We start from the raw sequence: 16,680 nt of genomic DNA on the forward strand, positions 1-16,680 counted from the left end.
CTGGTGCCCCCCCGTGGGGCCCCCGCCCAGCCGCCGTCCATCTCCAGTCCCTTCTCAAGGTGCCCCTGGCTCTTTCCACCCCCGCCCCAACCATCTTCCATCCCTCGTTCCTGGCCAGGACCCTCTCCAAATGGTCAGATTAGGGTATCTGGGCCAACCTCCTGTGATCCTGTGACAGCACGTCCCCAAGTGTAGTCTTCTGAGGACAGCTTGATGGGCAACGCCGGGTTCCAGGACATCAAACAAACTTCTTCCTGCAGGACTTCTCAGAGCCTTTAGCATCCTGGCCTGGCTGTGAGCCGCTGAGAGGCACGGTGCCCCGCGATATTTCCCGGAGCACTGAGAACTCTCCGGGGTGGGGGGTTGGGGGCTCTACCCTTCCCCGTATGGGCCTTGTTCTCAACCACCCTCCCTTTTCTTTACCTCACCCAAGACAGGCTGCAGGATGGCAGGCTCGGTAGGGAGGCCTGGGGTTCCCTGCGCCCCGCTGGGGGCTGCCCCACACTGCACCCCACGCCTTCAGCAGCCTCGTCTCGGCACCAGGGCGCCTCTGGGAGGGCAGCGTGGGGCTCAGGGCTGAGGTGCGGGCTTTGGAGGACACTTGGGCTCCTACGCCAGCACCCTCTCCGGCTGTGTGTCCCTGGCATTGCCGCTTCGCCCCTCTGAGCCCTGGCCCCGCCCCCCCGAGCCCGTGGGCGGGGTGGGCGGGGGCAGGGCCAGCCTGGGGCGGCAGGAGGGCGCTGCTCCCGGCCCCAGGCCCTGGCACGGTGCAGGCCTGCTCACCCAGGTGGAGGAGTCACTGGGCCTCTGAAAGCACCAGCACCCGTGCCAGCCCTCATCCTGACACGACAGCTTTCGCTTGGCAGACTTTATTTTTTTCAGGAAAAACAGAAGAACAAATGTACCTCTCGGGTTGGAAAGGACCCCTTGACAACATGGCAAACACACGTGTGAGTAATAAATACGCACGCACATTCGGGTGTGTGGGGCGGCCAAGCAGGAGCCTGTGCTCTGACCTCTGACCCCCACACCTGCCGCCCTACCCTTGCCCTCAGGGGCCCCTTCGCCCAGAGCGCCCCGGGCTGTACTGTACCGAGGGGCGGGGGCCCAGCGGCCTCCCCAAGCTCAGAGGGCGGGACCTGGGGCTGGGTGAGGCGCCACGCAAGAGGACGACGGCCTGGGGGCCGTGGGGCTGCGGCTCGACCCAGGGACGCTCCAGGAGAGCTGGAGGTGGGCCCTACAGGAGGCGGGCTGAGAGGGGGGGTTCTGGGCGAGGGCACCGGCCACGGTCTCCCCAGAGGCCTGTCTCCTGCCCAATCCCGAGGGCTGACTCACCCCACGGGAGAAGGCGTGATGTCATCTCGCCCCACGGTGGGGTTGAGGGCTGGGTGCTCACCACGGCCACAGAGCTGGAGCCCTCGCACCTGCCGCCCACCCTGGCATGGTCAGGGTGCAGACCCCTACCAGCTGGTGTTCCCAGAACTGGGCGGCTCAGTTCCTGGGCTCCTGGGCTTGGAGCTGAGGAATGTGGAGCTCACCCCCTTCCCTCCCCACCCTGCCGGCTCAGGAGCACGTGCCTGGTGGGGCTGGGGGCCCCACGTAGGAGCCACTGCCTCCACTGCCTGGCAGGCTACAGGCTTCCGGGGACTGGCCGCCTCCTCCAGGCCGGGTAGGAGGGAGGGGAGAGGGGCTGGGAGGGGAGAGGGGCTGGGGGGGGCCCTCCCCAGGGGTGAGGCCGGCTTCAGGAGGACAGAAACGCCCGTGCCGCTGGTGGCCCCAGAGAAGAGGCTTCAGAGACACCTTTGGGGGTTGGGGGTCAGCGGGGTTTTCACATTTGGCCGGGCGGGCGGCAGGGCGGGAGCGTGGAGGTCTGGACAGCACCGGGCTTTGGGGCAGACATGCTGAAGGCCCGGCCTGGGGCAGGGGCGGGGCGGGGCGGGGCGGGGCAGGCCTGCAGGAAGCTGCGAACCGTACCGAGAGGGGCCGGCGCAGGACAGGAGTGGGCCCTGGCCCGAGCCTGCTGCCCTGGGGAGGGGACGCCACGGGGGCCGCGTGCCCAGCGTCCGGCTCAGTGAGATGGGCTGGGTGGCTCAGAGCCTGCCCTCAGCTGTGGCCTCGGGAGGATTTGGCTTCACGGGGGGTGCTGTGGGCATCCTGGACATTTGTGAGCTCCCCCGGGCCGCCGCCCCGGTCCAGGAGCGGGGGTGGGGCGGGCCCGGCTGTGGGTGCGAGGCCTTAGCTGGCGCCGGGCTGGCACTGCTGCCGGGGCTCGGGGGGTCCGCCCACCTCCTGCTCCGGGCTCCCAGTGAGGTCCACCCGCTGCTCGTCCATCCGCTTGGCCTGGACCCTCTGGATGAGGCTGAAGAAGTCCTCGTCGGGCATGGTGGGGCCCCGGGGCAGCACGTCCGGTGGCGGGCAGCGCTGGTCGTCGATCCTGGAGGACTGGGCAGACATGGACACGCAGGTCAGCGGCCTCGCTTCCCCAGGCCTTGGAGGGCCCAGCCCAGCGCCTGGGCCCGGCGCTCAGAGGCCCCAGGGACAACTCGGCAGCAGTGCCAACTCAGGAGGGCCTCCCTGGGAATCAGCTCCAGGGCACAGCTGGGAGCCCTGACCCCGAGAACGGCCTACCCGGCGGGCGAGCTGCTGTGGGAGCCTCCCAGGCCTGCTCTTAAGGCCGCCAGACCGTGGTGTGTTCACGAGCCCCGGGGACAGGACGGGGCTGCAGCTCCCGGAGCTGGTGGTGCCGAGCCCCCCAGGGCCCCCTCGGGTCAGGGGGCCAGGAGCCGGCATAGCCTGTGGGGTGCGTGCGTGTGGGCGGGGGTTCTCGTAGGGGCTGCTTTTGAGGCTCCTTGGACTCGCCCAGAGCTGCACTTTCCTCTCCTCCGTGGGAAGGAATGTCACATCTGGAAACCTTCCAGCTTCCTGCACGGGGGGGCTATGAGGCTGCCCCCTCCCCAGCCATTTCACTGAGGGTTTCCTGACCCTGAAACTCCACCTGCAGTTCTGCCCCACCCAGACTGGTGGGTGGCTGCACCCCATGGTGTCGACCAGACCCCTCCTGCCCTCTGCACTCTGGGGGTGCCGCCTGGCTCTCGGTTTTCTCCATCCGAATGTGGAAGGCTGGAGGAATACCCGGTGAGGCGCCCGGCTCCAGGCTCCTGCACTGTAGGGAGGGGCCGGCCTGAGGATGTCCTGGGGTGACCTACTCAGGGGGTCCAGGAGGAGGCCCATGGGCCTAAGCACCCACGGGCGCTCAGAGGCACTGGCTGAGCCAGCCAGGGGTCCAGTCCCGCGTGACGCACCCTGAGACGGAGGGCCCAGGCCCTGCGTGGAGCCTCCCGGGGAGGGGCCCTGAGCTGACCGGGGCCGAGGCGCCTGGGGGGCAGGCGGGAGGAGGGTGGCGGAGCCCACCTGGCACTTGATAAGCATGTTGAAGAACTCGTCCCCCGGCTCCTGGGGGTCCCCGTCACCACGCAGGTGGCCCAGATTGTTATGGGTGATACGCAGCCCGGGCAGGCTGCCCACGCTGGCCCGCTGGTCGTCCAGGCGGCGGCTCTGGGAGCTGGCGATGAGGTCGAAGAACTCCTCGGTCTGGGGGGAGGCCGTCAGCGAGGGCTGGCCTGCGGGGCACAGGGGGTCAGGCCCGGGGAGGCAGGGACCTAGCCCACTGTGCCCCCAGAGCCCCCAGCAGCCTCTCTGCCGACCCCAAACCCCAGCTGCTCTCCGCCGCTCCTGCCGTGGGCCCGATGCCCGCCTTGAGGGCCTCCAGGGGGTGACAGAGCAGAGAGCCTGGCTTCCCGCACCCGCTCCGAGACCGCTGCACCCCGACACGGTGTGTTCCGGAGGGTGGGATGATTACACGTTTTCCGGGACGCAGCTTTGGGCAAGGTGGGGACATGGGGCTCACGGTGACAGGGGGCACGCCCCACCCTCGGAACACTGCAGCGGAGGGAGGGGCCCGGCCCCGGCCCCGGCCCCCGCGGGCTCACCAATCCTCTCCTCCAGGGTGGGGGCGGCCGTGGCTTCAGCGGCTGCGGGCTGGCCCTCCTCCAGGGGACAGCGCTGGTCGTCCATGCGGCTGCTCTGGAACTTACTCAGCAGGTCAAAGAAGCACTCCTCGTCGGAGGAGGGGGCCCGGGGGATGCTCTGGGGGGCGGGACGGGCAGTCAGTGCTGGCTCTAGGCCAGCCACAGGTGGCCCTGCCGTGGTCACCAGCCCCTCACAGACCCCCGGAAGCAGCCGAGTGCTGCTCAGCTTGGGCCCCTCCCGCTCCCAGCACCACCCCTGCCCCCCCTTCTCTCCTCCCTGGTGCCCCCCGGGGCCCCTACTGGGCACTCGTGTCAGCCGCCTGCAGTGAGTGCCACCCATGCCTGTGCACCTCCGGAGCCCCAGCACAGCGCTCACCAGTGTCTGCTAAACAAACAATCGAGTGAGTGAGTGACTAGCCCCTTGGCAGCCCGTGATGCACACTGGACGTGGCGGTGCCAGGGCCCTGGCAGCGGTGATGCTGGACCCAGTTGTGCCAGCCATGTCAGGTCACACCACCAAAGGCAAGGAGCCCGAACTGGGGAAGGCGAGGGCTTCTGTGTTCCCAGTCCCAACCCTTGTGGGGTCTGGACAGTTTTATAAGGTCCCCAGAGGACAGCAGATGTGCGCCGGCCATGCTAGAGACAGTGCTCTCATCCCCCAGCCCCTCCCTCCGCGTGCTGGCTGAGGCGGGAGTGTGGTGGGCCAGGGTCTGCTCTGGGTGGCTGGGGAGAGCCACGATGCCAGGCTGGGGGCCCTGGGTTGGTGGTTGGACCACAGGGGCTCTGGAAGATGCCCTCAGTGAGCATAAGTGTGCAGCCTGGGGGCTTCCCTGGTGGCGCAGTGGTTGAGAATCCGCCTGCCAGTGCAGGGGATGCGGGTTTGAGCCCTGGTCCGGGAAGATCCCACATGCCGCGGAGCAACTAAGCCCGTGCGCCACAACTATTGAGCCTGTGCTCTAGAGCCCGCGAGCCACAGCTGCTGAGCCACAACTACTGAGCCCACGAGCCACAAGTACTGAAGCCCGCGTGCCTAGAGCCTGTGCTCCGCAACAGGAGTAGCCACCGCAATGAGAAGCCCGTACACCACGGCGAAGAGTAGCCCCCGCTCGCCGCAACCGGAGAAAGCCCGCGTGCAGCAACGAAGACCCAACGCAGCCGAAAAAATAAAATAAAATAAATTAAAAAAGAAAAAGTTACATTAAGTGGGCAGCCTGGGCAACGGGGAGGGCTGACCTTGGGCTAAGCCAGCTGACCCGGGCAAGTCCCACTGCTGGGTCAGAATGGGGGGAGGGGCCGCAGTTCTGAGGCAGTGGGTGGGATAGGGTGAGACCAGGTCCCTGGGTCAGGCGGAGTCCCAACGGGCAGGGTGGCCTCAGTTCACACCTCCATGGAGGGCGTGGTCTCTCAGGGGCTGCCCAGAGGGCAGGACCAGAACAGGCCCACCCCCAGCGCCAGCCTCACCAAGCCTCGTCCAGGGCCCTGCGGGCTGACGGCTGGATGGAGTGGCTTCCAGAGGACACTCTGGGCGCTAATCGGCACCCCACTCCCTCCCCCGCCAGAAGCCGGCCCCCCTGCCCAGCCCTGGCCCGTGCACCTCCTGGCTGGCTGGCTGGCGGCCGCCTCGTCGCTCAGAGCCCTACCTGAAATGCGTGACCCCAGAGCTCCCGACGACCCAACACCAGCCCGTTTCACAGGGGAGACTGGGGCCCTGGAAGCTGGCCCCGCCTGGGCTCCCAGAGCACAGTGAGGGCCGCTCCGAGCTGGGCTCAGGCCCTGGGGCAGTGAGGCATCCGAAGGCCGGGAGGACCCGCTGGCCGACGTGGGCAGGGAGGGGCAGCCGAGCGGGTGGTCCCACCGACCTGTGCCGGCAGGTGGCAGCTCGGAGGAGACCCCACCGGCTCAGGCTCTTGGGTCGCACCTCCCCACCCCCTGCCTGGCCAGGGCGGGCCCAGAGCCAAGGCCGGAGCCGGGGGTTTCAAAATCCACCCCTGAGGGCTCTGCTCTCCTGTGGTGCCCAGGAAACCTGGAGGGAAGGGAGAGCCGGTGCTCAGGGGCCCATAGGGGCCTTGGCCAGGGGGCTGCACCTGGTCCGGGCCTCCTGGGGACCTGCAGGCTCGGCAGAGAGTGGCTGGGGACCAGCGTCAAGGTGGGGTCTACGGAGAGGTGCCCCCACCAGGCGCTCGTGGGCTCTGCTCACAGGCTGGGGGCCCCCGGCTCCGCCAGGTGTGGGGTAAGCACAGCATCTGGCCCCAGCTGGGATCTCCCTGGTGAACCATGGGCCAGGTGAATGGAGCCAGGCCCCTCCCAGGAAAGGTGTGACCCGGGGGTCCCACTTCACTGGACGCACGTGTCCCCAACACTCCTCTAGCCTCCCCTGGGCTGCAACTCGGGCTCAAGAGAGGCACCTGAAGGATAAGGGGGTTTGCTGTAGGCCTCTCACGGCGCTACCACCACCGTGGCCAGGGCTGGGCTGAGGGCCCCGCCACGGTCGTCCAGACAGGCTCCCGAGGCACTGCGCCACAGCCACCCCAGCCTGAGACCTGGGACTGGCAGCTCTCACCCTCCCCGAGCCCGGGGCCACCTGTGAAGGGTGGGCGCCCCCTCATGCAGGGCACTGCTGGCCTGGGACCACAGGCACAGGGGGACGCCCACGCCCCTCGCTCAGGACACCGGCCTGAATCCCAGGAGGACACGTTCAGGGGACCTGGAGGCCACCCCATGCTCCCGCCCCCCTCCTCTGCCGGACTCGGGCTCCCTCCGCCCGGAGGTCAGAACTCCCTGAGGCTCACTCCAGCCCCACCGCAGAGGTTTCAGCCCATCTTCTCCCCGGGAAGAAGGAGCCAGCCCTGGTCGTGCAAACTCTCCCCTCCAGCCGGCCTGGCCAGTTCCCCAGGGCTGCAGCTGCCCCGGCTCCCGAGCTGCCCAGGACGGGGACGTCCGAAGGCAGGTGAGTGCGGGTCCACACACGGGACTCACCCCCACTGAACTGGCCCGGGGGAGGCTGCCGGGAAGCTGACTGCCTGCCCGCCGGCTGACCATCTACCCGCCCCGGCCCCCCAGGAGGAGCACTCTGCCGCCTAAGTCCAGCTCCGACAGGCCGTGAGCCTCCAGCCGTGTTAGGGACCCCCACCCACGCGGATCCGCAGCCCTGTCTGCCAGCAGCCAAGTGCCTTTGGGTGCTGGGCCACGTGGAGCCCAGGCAGGACGCCAAGGCCCCTGTGCCACTGCCCTGCCTGCAGCGCCCGGTGCTGCCTCACCGCAGAGACCCACTGGCTCTGTTAGCTTGATGCTTAGATAGGACCCAGGGCGAGGGCCCCGCCCCGTCCCCGCCCACCCGCACCGCGCACGCACGCGCGCGCACACACTCCGTAAACACTCGGAGATGGATTTCCCTGAGCACAGAGCCTGTGGGCAGTCACAGCAGCAGGGCGAGGGGGTGAAACCTGTCTAGGGAGCACGTCCTCTCTGAGAGCAGCCCCGGCCTCCTGCCCAGCCCGGGGAGGAGCCAGACGGGTCGGTGTCCTTTCCCATCCTGGGCCTCGATGGTCGCGTGGCCTGACACCCTTACCCCTGCAGAGCCGCAGCACCGCACAGTAGCCCCCTTGGCTTCTGCCTGGCCCCAGACCAAAGCCCCTCGGCTGCAGTGCCCTCCCTGGCTCCTGCTGCCGCCTGGGTGTCCCTTTCCTGCTCCAGGAGGTCGTGGAGTCAGCGTCTGCCCGGCCCTGGAGCCAGCAGGGGCCGACCACCCGAGGCACCTGGGTAGTCCCAGCAAGAGAGGTGAGGACAGGACGAGGACACCAGAGGCCCCTCTTAGGGCCCGCTCTGTCCTGCCCCTTCTGTAGTGGGTTCAGAGCTGCCGGCCCCTTCCATTACAGCCCTGGGGACAGACGGCCACCACCAGCAGCCTGGGACTGGCCCTCTGAGGACGCCTCCTGTCGGGTGCCTGGGTGGGCACGGGGGCTCAGCCCACCAGCGGGGTCCAGGCCTCCAGCTGGGGCCAGGCTCAGAACCCTGTGGTAGCAAAGACACCACCATGGCCCGACACCTTGACATGTTCTCTTTGGGGGCCGACCTGTGGGTGCCAGGAGCTGCCCCTGGCCTAGGAAGCCCAGCCCTACCGTTCCTAGCTGGACGCCCTCAAGCCATTTCCTTCTACCCTGAGCCTTGGTTCCCCCTTAGGGCTGCTGTAGACAAGGCGCACGTGGCAAACCTGAGCCTCGACTGCTGTCTATTTGGCAGAAGAGGTCCCGGAACTGCAGCTACAGGGACGCGGCTGGGCCAGAGCTCCCAGACGGGACGGGCAGGGGCTCTCGCAGCACTGGTCTCCGCCCGTGGCAGCCGCAGTGTGTTGGGGGGGCCTGGCTCACCTCCCCGGGCCCCGCCTCTGGGGCCCAAGGCTCTGAGGCCCCCAGATGGGAGGTGGGGTGTACAGCTTTGCCTCCGTCACCTCTTTGGGAAGCCTTCCAAGACAGCCCTCATGCGGGGAGGCTGGTGTAACTTAGGGATGCGAGAGAATCAGAAAGACAAGTCTTCCTGCACTCCCTGCTGTGGGGCGGGGCGGGGGGCGGGGCTAGGCAGCTGGGGTGCAGGCGCTGCCCCCCTCGCTCAGCCCCCGTTTCACAGCATGAACAACGGGGTGTGGGTATGGACGCCGCCGTCACCTGGTAAGTATGGTCTTGGGTGAAGCCGGGCGGTGGGGGCCATGAGCACAGGCCAGGCCTCTGCTCGGCCTTGGGCAGGCCTTTCCTACTCCAGAGCCCACTGTGGCTCCCCAGTGCCCTGGCAGGGGTCCTTCCCTGCCCAGACCCTCTCTGGCTGGGCCGACTCCAAGACTCCCCCTGACCTTTGGGGCCGGCCCAGCCCTGCTCCCCATGCCCGGCCCCTCAGACCACACCCAGCCACCCTCCTCAGATCCCGCAGCCCCCGCTGTGCTGGTGGCAACACCCTTGCACTGCCTGGGCCCTTGCACTGCCTGGGCTCAGGGTCGGGGAGGGGCCTGACGGGGCCTCCTGCCCCGAGCAGGGATCCCGTCCCCCTCCCCAGGCCCCTGTGCCCTCCCCCGCTCACCCCACTCCCCGGACACAGACTCTGGCCATCCTCTGGCCCATCCAGTGGCGCTGGGGTCAAATGGGGTCAGCGGAGGCTGCCCCAGGCTCACGGGAAGATGGGTGCAAAGCAGCCGTTTGGGGCTAAGAATACCCCGCACGGCACCCACGCCCCTCAAAGGCGGGGAAGGTGCTGATTAAACCCTTGGAGGGAACTCTTTTCAGACTAATTCGCGGAGGCTTGGACGCAGGTGTTCTGTGCATGGGGGGCTCCAGGCTGACCTCTGAACCTAGGCGTGGCCACGCACATGCCCCTCTGTGCCCCCCCCCGTACCTGCCCTGCTCCTGAGAGCCTGGAGAAGCCAGCCAGGCTCCTGGGCACCGTGCGACACCTGCCAGGCAGCAAGAGACCAGGTGCGTCCCTCCATCCCCCACCTGTCCGTCTACTCGATCACTAGTCCACCCACCCCTCAGCCGTCCATCCCCACTCATCTGTCCACCAGACCCCGTCTGTCTGTCTACGTCTGTACACTGTGTCCCCAGGACGAGGCTGCTGGCTAGGCCTGAGGACCTGAGCTGCACCCCCAAGCTGTCCTGCAGACCCTTCCTGGGCTGCCTGTTGCCCCACCACCACCAGCACGAGGCCTCCCGTCCGGCTGATGAGTAAACCCTGTCCCTGCCCGGGGTGCCCCGGGCTTTCAGCAGCCCCCGTGCCCACCAGGTCCCAGGGGACAGCCCAGGGCCATGACCTCAGCTCCCTGGAGAGGCCTGGCCCGGCTTCCAGGTGGGCCGTGTAGGATGCTGTGCAGGATGGGCAGTGGAGCCCCTCGCGGCTCCCTGTGGGCCCCTGGGGAGAAGTCGCCTACCGTGCGAGGCACCTGCACCCGGACGTCCGCGCTGTCCAGTGGGGAGTGGCCACCCTCCCGCGGCCTCCTCTCAGCAGCGTCCGGCCCTTCCTGGTACTTCCTGCTCCTCACGGGGGCGGGGTGCAAGTCCCTGCCCGGCCCCCGCCAGTCCCCCGCGTGGTGGCTGTCTCCATTCTGCTCCTGGGGAGGGGGGAAGACCGGGCGTGGGAGGGGGCCGGGCCAACGCCCCCCAGCCCAGGACCCCAAGAGGGGCTGAGCAGATGCAGTCAGCCCCGTTTCACTGACCCACACGGAGGTGCCCCGGGGCCCGAGGAAGAGGGAGCTGCCGGCAGCCTGGGGGCAGGGAGAGGCGGGGCGGGGACCGGAGGGGCTCTGACCACCCCAAACGTCCACCTGCCCACACTAAGCGATGGGTGACCGTGGGCGGCGCTGAGCCTTGTCCCCACGGTGGGTCCCCGTGGCTGTCCACAACCGAACCCAGTGTACACTGGAGGGACTGGAGGCTCCGAGAGGCCAGGCCACTGCTCCTGGGCCACACAGCACCCACCCTGGCAGGCACAGAGCGGCCCCAGGGCCCCCAAATCTGTTTGGGGTCTGTCAAGCCCCCGCTGCTTCCCCCTGGAGAAGAGCCCGAGTGAGGAGGGGGCAGGCGGAAATGGGGGCCAGCCAGGACGCTGGGGTCTACAGCACGTCAGGAGCCGGGGGCCTGGGTGGTGGGACCACGGTGAGAGGCAAGGGAGCAGCCCCCGGTGCTGCGGGGTCTCCTGGGGCCCTCTCTGGGCACATGGCCCATCCAGGGTCCTGGGCTGCACGGGGCACATCTGTCGCCCCTGGCAGGGACATGACGCAGACAGGAACCCTGGCGGGTGCTGGCAGCTCGGCAAACACCGCGCCAGCCTCGTTATCCCACTGCCCCTGCTCTGCTTCTAACTGTAGGCGGCTGTCGCTTGGCTGCCACCTGCCCCACGTGCCCCCGGCCGCCCGCCCTGAGCCCCACTCACCCGCTCCAGGGGGAGCCTCAGCAGGTCCCAGGTTTCCGCGCTCAGCCTCTGTGTCCTCTTGGGCCTGGCCCCTGCAAGGCAGCAGGCCCAGTCAGCCGGCGCTGGCCCCGGGCCTCGAGGATCACGAGCTTCCCACCTCCCAGCCCACGTAGGGGCCAACGTGGCGTCTGCACGAGCGCCGCACCCCCGACTGGACAAGCACGCGGGCGCCCAGGTGGGGCCGACCGCGCAGGGGCCCCCGTTAGCTCAGCTCCCGAGCTCTGGGCCCGGCTCTTCCCCGCTCGCCTTCGCCTCCACCGTTCCCTCTCCTCAGATACACTTCCTGCGTCTACACAGCCCCGGGCCTCAGCCTTGGCTCAGCTGCTCCCCACACCCTGTGCCCGCACACCCTCACCCCGCCCACCCCGGGGCAGCCCAGGTCCTCGGGGGGGGCGGGCTGAGTGAACTCTCCTCTGAGGGCTGGGCCTGGCGAGGCCAGGAAGCACAGTGGGCAAAGTGACCGAGGCCTCCGGCACCAGTGGACACCCTGGGGGTCGCGTCTCGGCACCACTGGCCTTGGACCGGTCACCCACCCTGTGGAGCTCAGCCTCCTCCACGCCCCCCCCCCCGACGCCCCCGTCAGATGGTGCCGGCGGACACACTGCCCGCAGCGCAGGGGGACTTGAAAGCATCTCATGGCCCCTGGCGCGTCTCGGGCGCCCAGCAAGCTGCAGCCGTGGATGCAACGGTTCGCTCTCCATCCCCACCGCCAGTGCCCGCCGCCCACGGCTCCGCTCCTGAAGCTAAGCTGCTCTGTGCACGCCTGCGGTGCAGCGTGGGGAGCCAGACCCGGAGCCCGCCCTGTCCAGCCCCTTGCTGCGGCCAGGCGCACGCGCCACAGCGAGCGGCCTCGAGGGGTGGGCGGGGAGCCCTCCACCCGGCCCCCGACCCCAAGCCTGGCCTGGGTTCTGGGCCCACACCCACTGCCTGGGACACGGTCCCCAGAAGGGAGCCGGCTCTGGCGCTCGGGTGTTCAGACCGGCCCAAACCAAACATGCAGAGCTTCACAAGAACTAACTGGGCAGGTGGCCTGCAGCGGCCGGCGAGGGCGGCCGTGCTCTCCTCCCTGTCCTGGCCCCAGGCCCTGAGCAAGCCACACGCCGTCCCCCTGCCCTCCTAAGGCCGAGAAACGTGCCAGTCCGAGGTGGGGACGCAGTGATCCTCGGAGGGGCGTCGGCGGCCGCTGTCCCGGGAGCTGGGGAAGGAGTGGCCACAGCGGCCCGACCAGGTGCCAGCCGGGCAGCTCCTGGAAGCGTTCCCCCAGGACTAGGCCAGCTGACGGCCCCCTGTCCTCACCGCTTGGCCGTGGTGGTCGTGCGGGCCTGCCGCTGCCCCCCCCACCCCGAAGAAAACAGCCCCTGGCTGGCAGGCTTCTGCCAGGCCCCGAGCCAGAGGGGCGCAGCCTCGGGGCACACGGCCCACCCACAGGTGAAGGAGAGGAGCAGAGGAGGTCGGGTCGGGTCCCCCCGCCCACCCCCAGCGGCACGAGGAAGGCAGCTCTGAGGAGGAAACGAAGGAACTGGCCCCGAACAAAAGGACTGGGGACCCCATGCCTGGCAGCCCTTACCCCACCCCACCCCCGGCCTGCAACAGCCCTGCTCCGTCTCCTGCCGCCCCAGCGAGGGGCCCCGCCCCGCCTGGCCCTCCACCATGAAAGGTCCCTCTGAGACGCAGCCCGCGCCCGGCTGCAGGGTGGGTCCCTCCCCGCCCATGAGGACAGCGGGCGGAAGGCCCTCCGGGCCTGGCTAAATGCATCCTCTGTCTGGAGAGCGTGTTCCGAACCCAGCGCTTCCAGTGGCCCCTGAGCTGAGCCCGCCCTGACTGGGGGCATTCAGGCACCACTGGCTGGCTTCCTGCCCCGTCCGCCCGAGAGTCAGGCCTGGAAACTTCCCCAGGACTGCGCACCACGCCTGGCCTGTGCGGCACCCTCGTCATCCTCTGTCCCCACCAGGTGTCTCGACACACTCTGTCCCAACCCGCTGGTTTCCAGCTGCCCGGCCTGGTGCCCCCGGCCTCCTACCTCATGTCCACTCCCTACTCCTGGCGGCTCCACCTTCAGAGCCGACTCAGAATCCGAGCCCCCGAGCCCCACTGCCTCCCTGCCCCAGCCTTGCCCTGTGGTCCCTTCTCCATGCAGGGGCCAGAGAGATGCCCCAAGGGTCTGGGTTAGATCTTCCTCTGCTGCTGGACCTGCAAGGGGCCCTCTGCTGTGAGGGCGGGGCTTACACAAGGGCCCACGGCTCCTCCCTGGCGGGATCCCTCCTGCCTCAGGGCCCTTGCACGGCTGTTCCCTCCACTAGGACTGCAGTTCCTTCTCAGGCTCAGGGCTCCCTCCCTCCACTCCCTCAAGTCTTCACTCAAATGTCGCTTATAGATTGAATATCCTGCATCCTCCCAGATTTCATGTTGAAGCCCCAAACCCCAATGTGATGGTACAGCAGGTGGGGCCTGGGGACGTGATTAGGGTTGGCTGAGGTCATGAGGGTGGGGCCCTCACAATGGGATCAGTGCCCACATGAGGAGGCCAGAGAGCTCCTTCGCTCTCTTCCCCCCACACCCCACCCACCCCATCTGTAGATCAAGAGGCCCTCACAGAACCCCGCCATGCTGGCACCCTGCTCTTGAGCATCCAGCCCCCAGAACTGTGAGAAATAAACGTCCGTGGTTTAAGCCGCCCAGTCTGCGGAGTTCTGTTACGGGGCTCGAGCTGCCACCCGCTGCTGTACTTATGGCTACACCCTGCCCCACCCAACTTTCCTAACCAGCCCCCAAAGCACCTGTAACATGTGATTCTCTTTCCGCACGTTTATCATTTATCACTGCTGTGGCCCTAAAGCTCGGACAGGGCTTAGCATACAGTAGGTGCTTTAAGGATGGTGGAATGAGTAGCTAGCGTTTACCGAGTGCCTACTGTGTAAGGCCCCATGGGCAGTTTCATTCACTGTCCCCTCCGGGCCGTCGCCAGCATAAGAGGTCCTAGCCACCCTCCCGGGACTTTGGACACAGGGGTTCAAGAGAGGGTGACCACCTGGCCAAGGCCAGCGAGCCCAGAGGGGTAGAGCCAGGTCAGGACAGGGGGAGTCGGGGCCGTAGGCGTGCCTGCACAGGGCAGGTGTTACAGCAAGTCAGGCTCACCTGGAGAGCCCAAGAGGGTCCAGCTGAGAGTGGCTGGAGAAGAGTCAGACCTAAGGACAGATGAGGCCCCTGTGGCCCTGACCTGTCCATCACAGGTGCCTGGCACGTGTGCATTGCTGAATGCACAGATGGACCGTGCTGTGTCTGCATCTTCAGCCCTCCTGGGGACATGAACTGTGCCCGTCCCCGCCAGGTGCTCTTCCCAAGATGGCCAGCGGGCCTGCTTCCCAGATGGGGACACGGAGGCACAGCTAGGTCGCCACTTGCTCTGCCAACCAGGACGTGCGGAGCCAGGGCCAGAGCCCGCAGCCTAAGCAGCTGCTCAGACATCACACCACGGACATCCCAACCTCCCAAGGCGGCTGGACGCGGTGTCCCGGGACTCCTGCTGCTCTGGGCCCAGGATGCCCTGAGCAGGGCACAGGGGATGAAGGGACTGAGGAGCAACACAAGTGGGGGGGGCAGGGCAGTCCACACCCTGTAGGCAGGCAGAGGCGTCCACTAGAGGGGACGAGCAGGCAGCCCCGTGGGACCCAGCGCCGACTCCCCCATCTTATGCGCTGACCGTGCTGCCATGTCGAGGGGGTGCAGCGGGACCTCCATCCAGCATGGGCCCCCGCCCGGTGCCCTCCTGGGGTGGGTAGGGTGGGCACAGCAAGTACCCTGGGAGGACCGACCCTGACCCAGGCAGCAGTGGCAGGGAGGTGCCCCGCCCACCCAGACTCACCCTGGGACCTCTTAGCTGGGGTGGGGGCAGCGAGGGCCGTGAGGGTAACACGTGGGCTGAACCCAGCCAGGCTCTGGGTCCTCCAGCTGCACGAAGTGCCAGCCACCCAGGCCCACGGCCCACCACAGGCCACGCCTGTGATGCAAGGCCACGCCCACCACAACGGCCACGCCCACCGGCTCCCTCCCGCCCCCGACCCAGCCCAGGGCCTCCCTCCTCCCCTGGAGATGCTCCTCCACCAGGGCTGGTTAAGGGCCCTCCGGGGGCTCACTTGGCCCCCTTCGCCCCCCCCCCGCCCCCCACTGCCAGGCTCTGGATATGCAACTCCCCCACCCCCGCACCCCAGGGACAGTTTCCAGAAGACAGGCACCCGGCTTTCTGGAAACCGGGCCGGCCCACCACCCGCGCTCAGTACGCCCCTGAAAGAACGAGTGAACGAACGGATGAAGGAACGATGCTGTGTCCCTGCAGAAAGCCCTGCCATGGCCTGCACCACAGGCCCTGCCCGTCCGGGCTCACCCGACCGGGGGTCTCCTCCAAGCAGAGCTCTTCTCCAGGGCCGCCTAGACTCAGGGCGCTGGCCCACCTCCAGCAGCTGCATCCCAGGGCCGGGGCCCCCAGACCTGCCTCCACGGGCCTCGGGAGGCCGTTCCGGCCACTGTCCTCCCAGGAGGATGGCCTTTTCCCAGCGGCTGCTGGCGGCCCGGCGCCGGCAGCCTGGTGGGAGGAGGCTTCCTGGGGCCCCGGCTGGGAAGGGTCTGGGCCCGGGGCAGAGCAGGAGAGGTGGCGTGGGGAGGACAGAAGCCGCCTTGTTCCTGCACCCACCCTGTGCCCCCCTTTCCTCAGCTCAAAGGAGGAGAAAAACACCAGGAGAACCCGGGGCTGGGCCGCGCCTCCGCGGGAGCCTTTCCAGACGCCGGGCTCAGCCCTGCCCCCACCTGCCGCTGGGGCTCCCAGAGGGTGGCCTGGCAGGGCCAGGCGTGCCAGGGGCTCTGGGCGGAGCTGCCCACCCTCGTTAAACCCTGGCCGGAAGGGCAGACTCTGGCCTGCACGTGCCGGGACGGGGTGGGGAGCGAAGGGGGCCACACTCCATCCCATCCCCACTGGCTACAGCACCCCCAAAACAAGGGCGGCTGAGGGTCCCGACAGCCCATTTCCTCCCTTCCGTCTCAGCCTCTGAGCGAGGGTGTGGCTCTGAACGCTCTTCCAGGACAGGCCGTTGTCACAAATCCATGAGTGTTACAGCACAGAACCCCGGAGGCCTGACACCACAGTCGGATGGCTTCCCAGCCTCGTCCTGGGCGGGCCTGGGGGCTTTGGAGGCTGGGGAAGGTGGGCGACCCGGGAACACAGCCATGAGGGGCCTGGGGCTGGACTCTCCGAGAACTCGAGAACCACAAGTTGCAGACTGTGTGGGCTGGGAGGGAGGGGCAGCTAACCCCTGCCCAGAGCCTGCCCCGTACCCACCAGCAGCGCGGGAGGCCAGCTCAGGGCGGCCCCTGCCCCAGCGCCCACATTTATTGATCTGCTTGCTTGGCCGCGAACTTCCTGTCCTTGTGTGGGTAGCATCACTGACCTACACAGGGCGACCAGCAGCCTGTGAACGAGGTCGTCACAGCAGCCGTGGCTGACCTGCGGGCCTCAGCTGATGAGTGCCCGGCTCACGGCTCCCTCGGCCTCTGGCTGACTTGGCTTCTCCCTCCTGCCAGCAGCCCCCTCCCACTCCATCCCTACAAGAAGCCCTCCCCCAGGCCCAGCCCCCAGCCTGGAGGGGGGTCTTCAACCCCAGAGGAGTGGGGTGGCTAGGGAGGGGCAGGGAGGGGCCCCCTCCTCCTCGTG

General features: G+C 68.2%; 1 protein-coding gene across 5 annotated transcripts in view; it reads right to left on the reverse strand.

Moving 5' to 3' along the window:
* Positions 1-2,140: 2,140 nt before the first annotated feature.
* The window catches only part of GPSM1 (G protein signaling modulator 1), a gene marked incomplete at its 5' end in the record, with an annotated part of 28,964 nt that continues 14,424 nt past the window's right edge, over positions 2,141-16,680 (reverse strand). For 2 of the 5 annotated variants that reach the window (XM_082843624.1, XM_082843622.1), the window contains 5 exons: positions 2,141-2,442; positions 3,412-3,620; positions 3,990-4,146; positions 9,940-10,119; positions 10,941-11,011. In XM_082843624.1, the coding sequence (XP_082699750.1) occupies positions 2,236-2,442; positions 3,412-3,620; positions 3,990-4,146; positions 9,940-10,119; positions 10,941-11,011 (824 nt within the window). In that variant the 3' untranslated portion in view covers positions 2,141-2,235. Of the gene's footprint in view, positions 2,443-3,411; positions 3,621-3,938; positions 4,285-9,939; positions 10,120-10,940; positions 11,012-16,680 lie in introns of all 5 variants that reach the window. The other 3 variants (XM_082843623.1, XM_082843621.1, XM_082843625.1) reach the window with 3 other exon arrangements.

This window comes from Leucopleurus acutus (assembly GCF_964270905.1).
Source record: "Leucopleurus acutus genome assembly, chromosome: 7".
NCBI classification, from domain to species: Eukaryota; Metazoa; Chordata; class Mammalia; order Artiodactyla; family Delphinidae; genus Leucopleurus; species Leucopleurus acutus.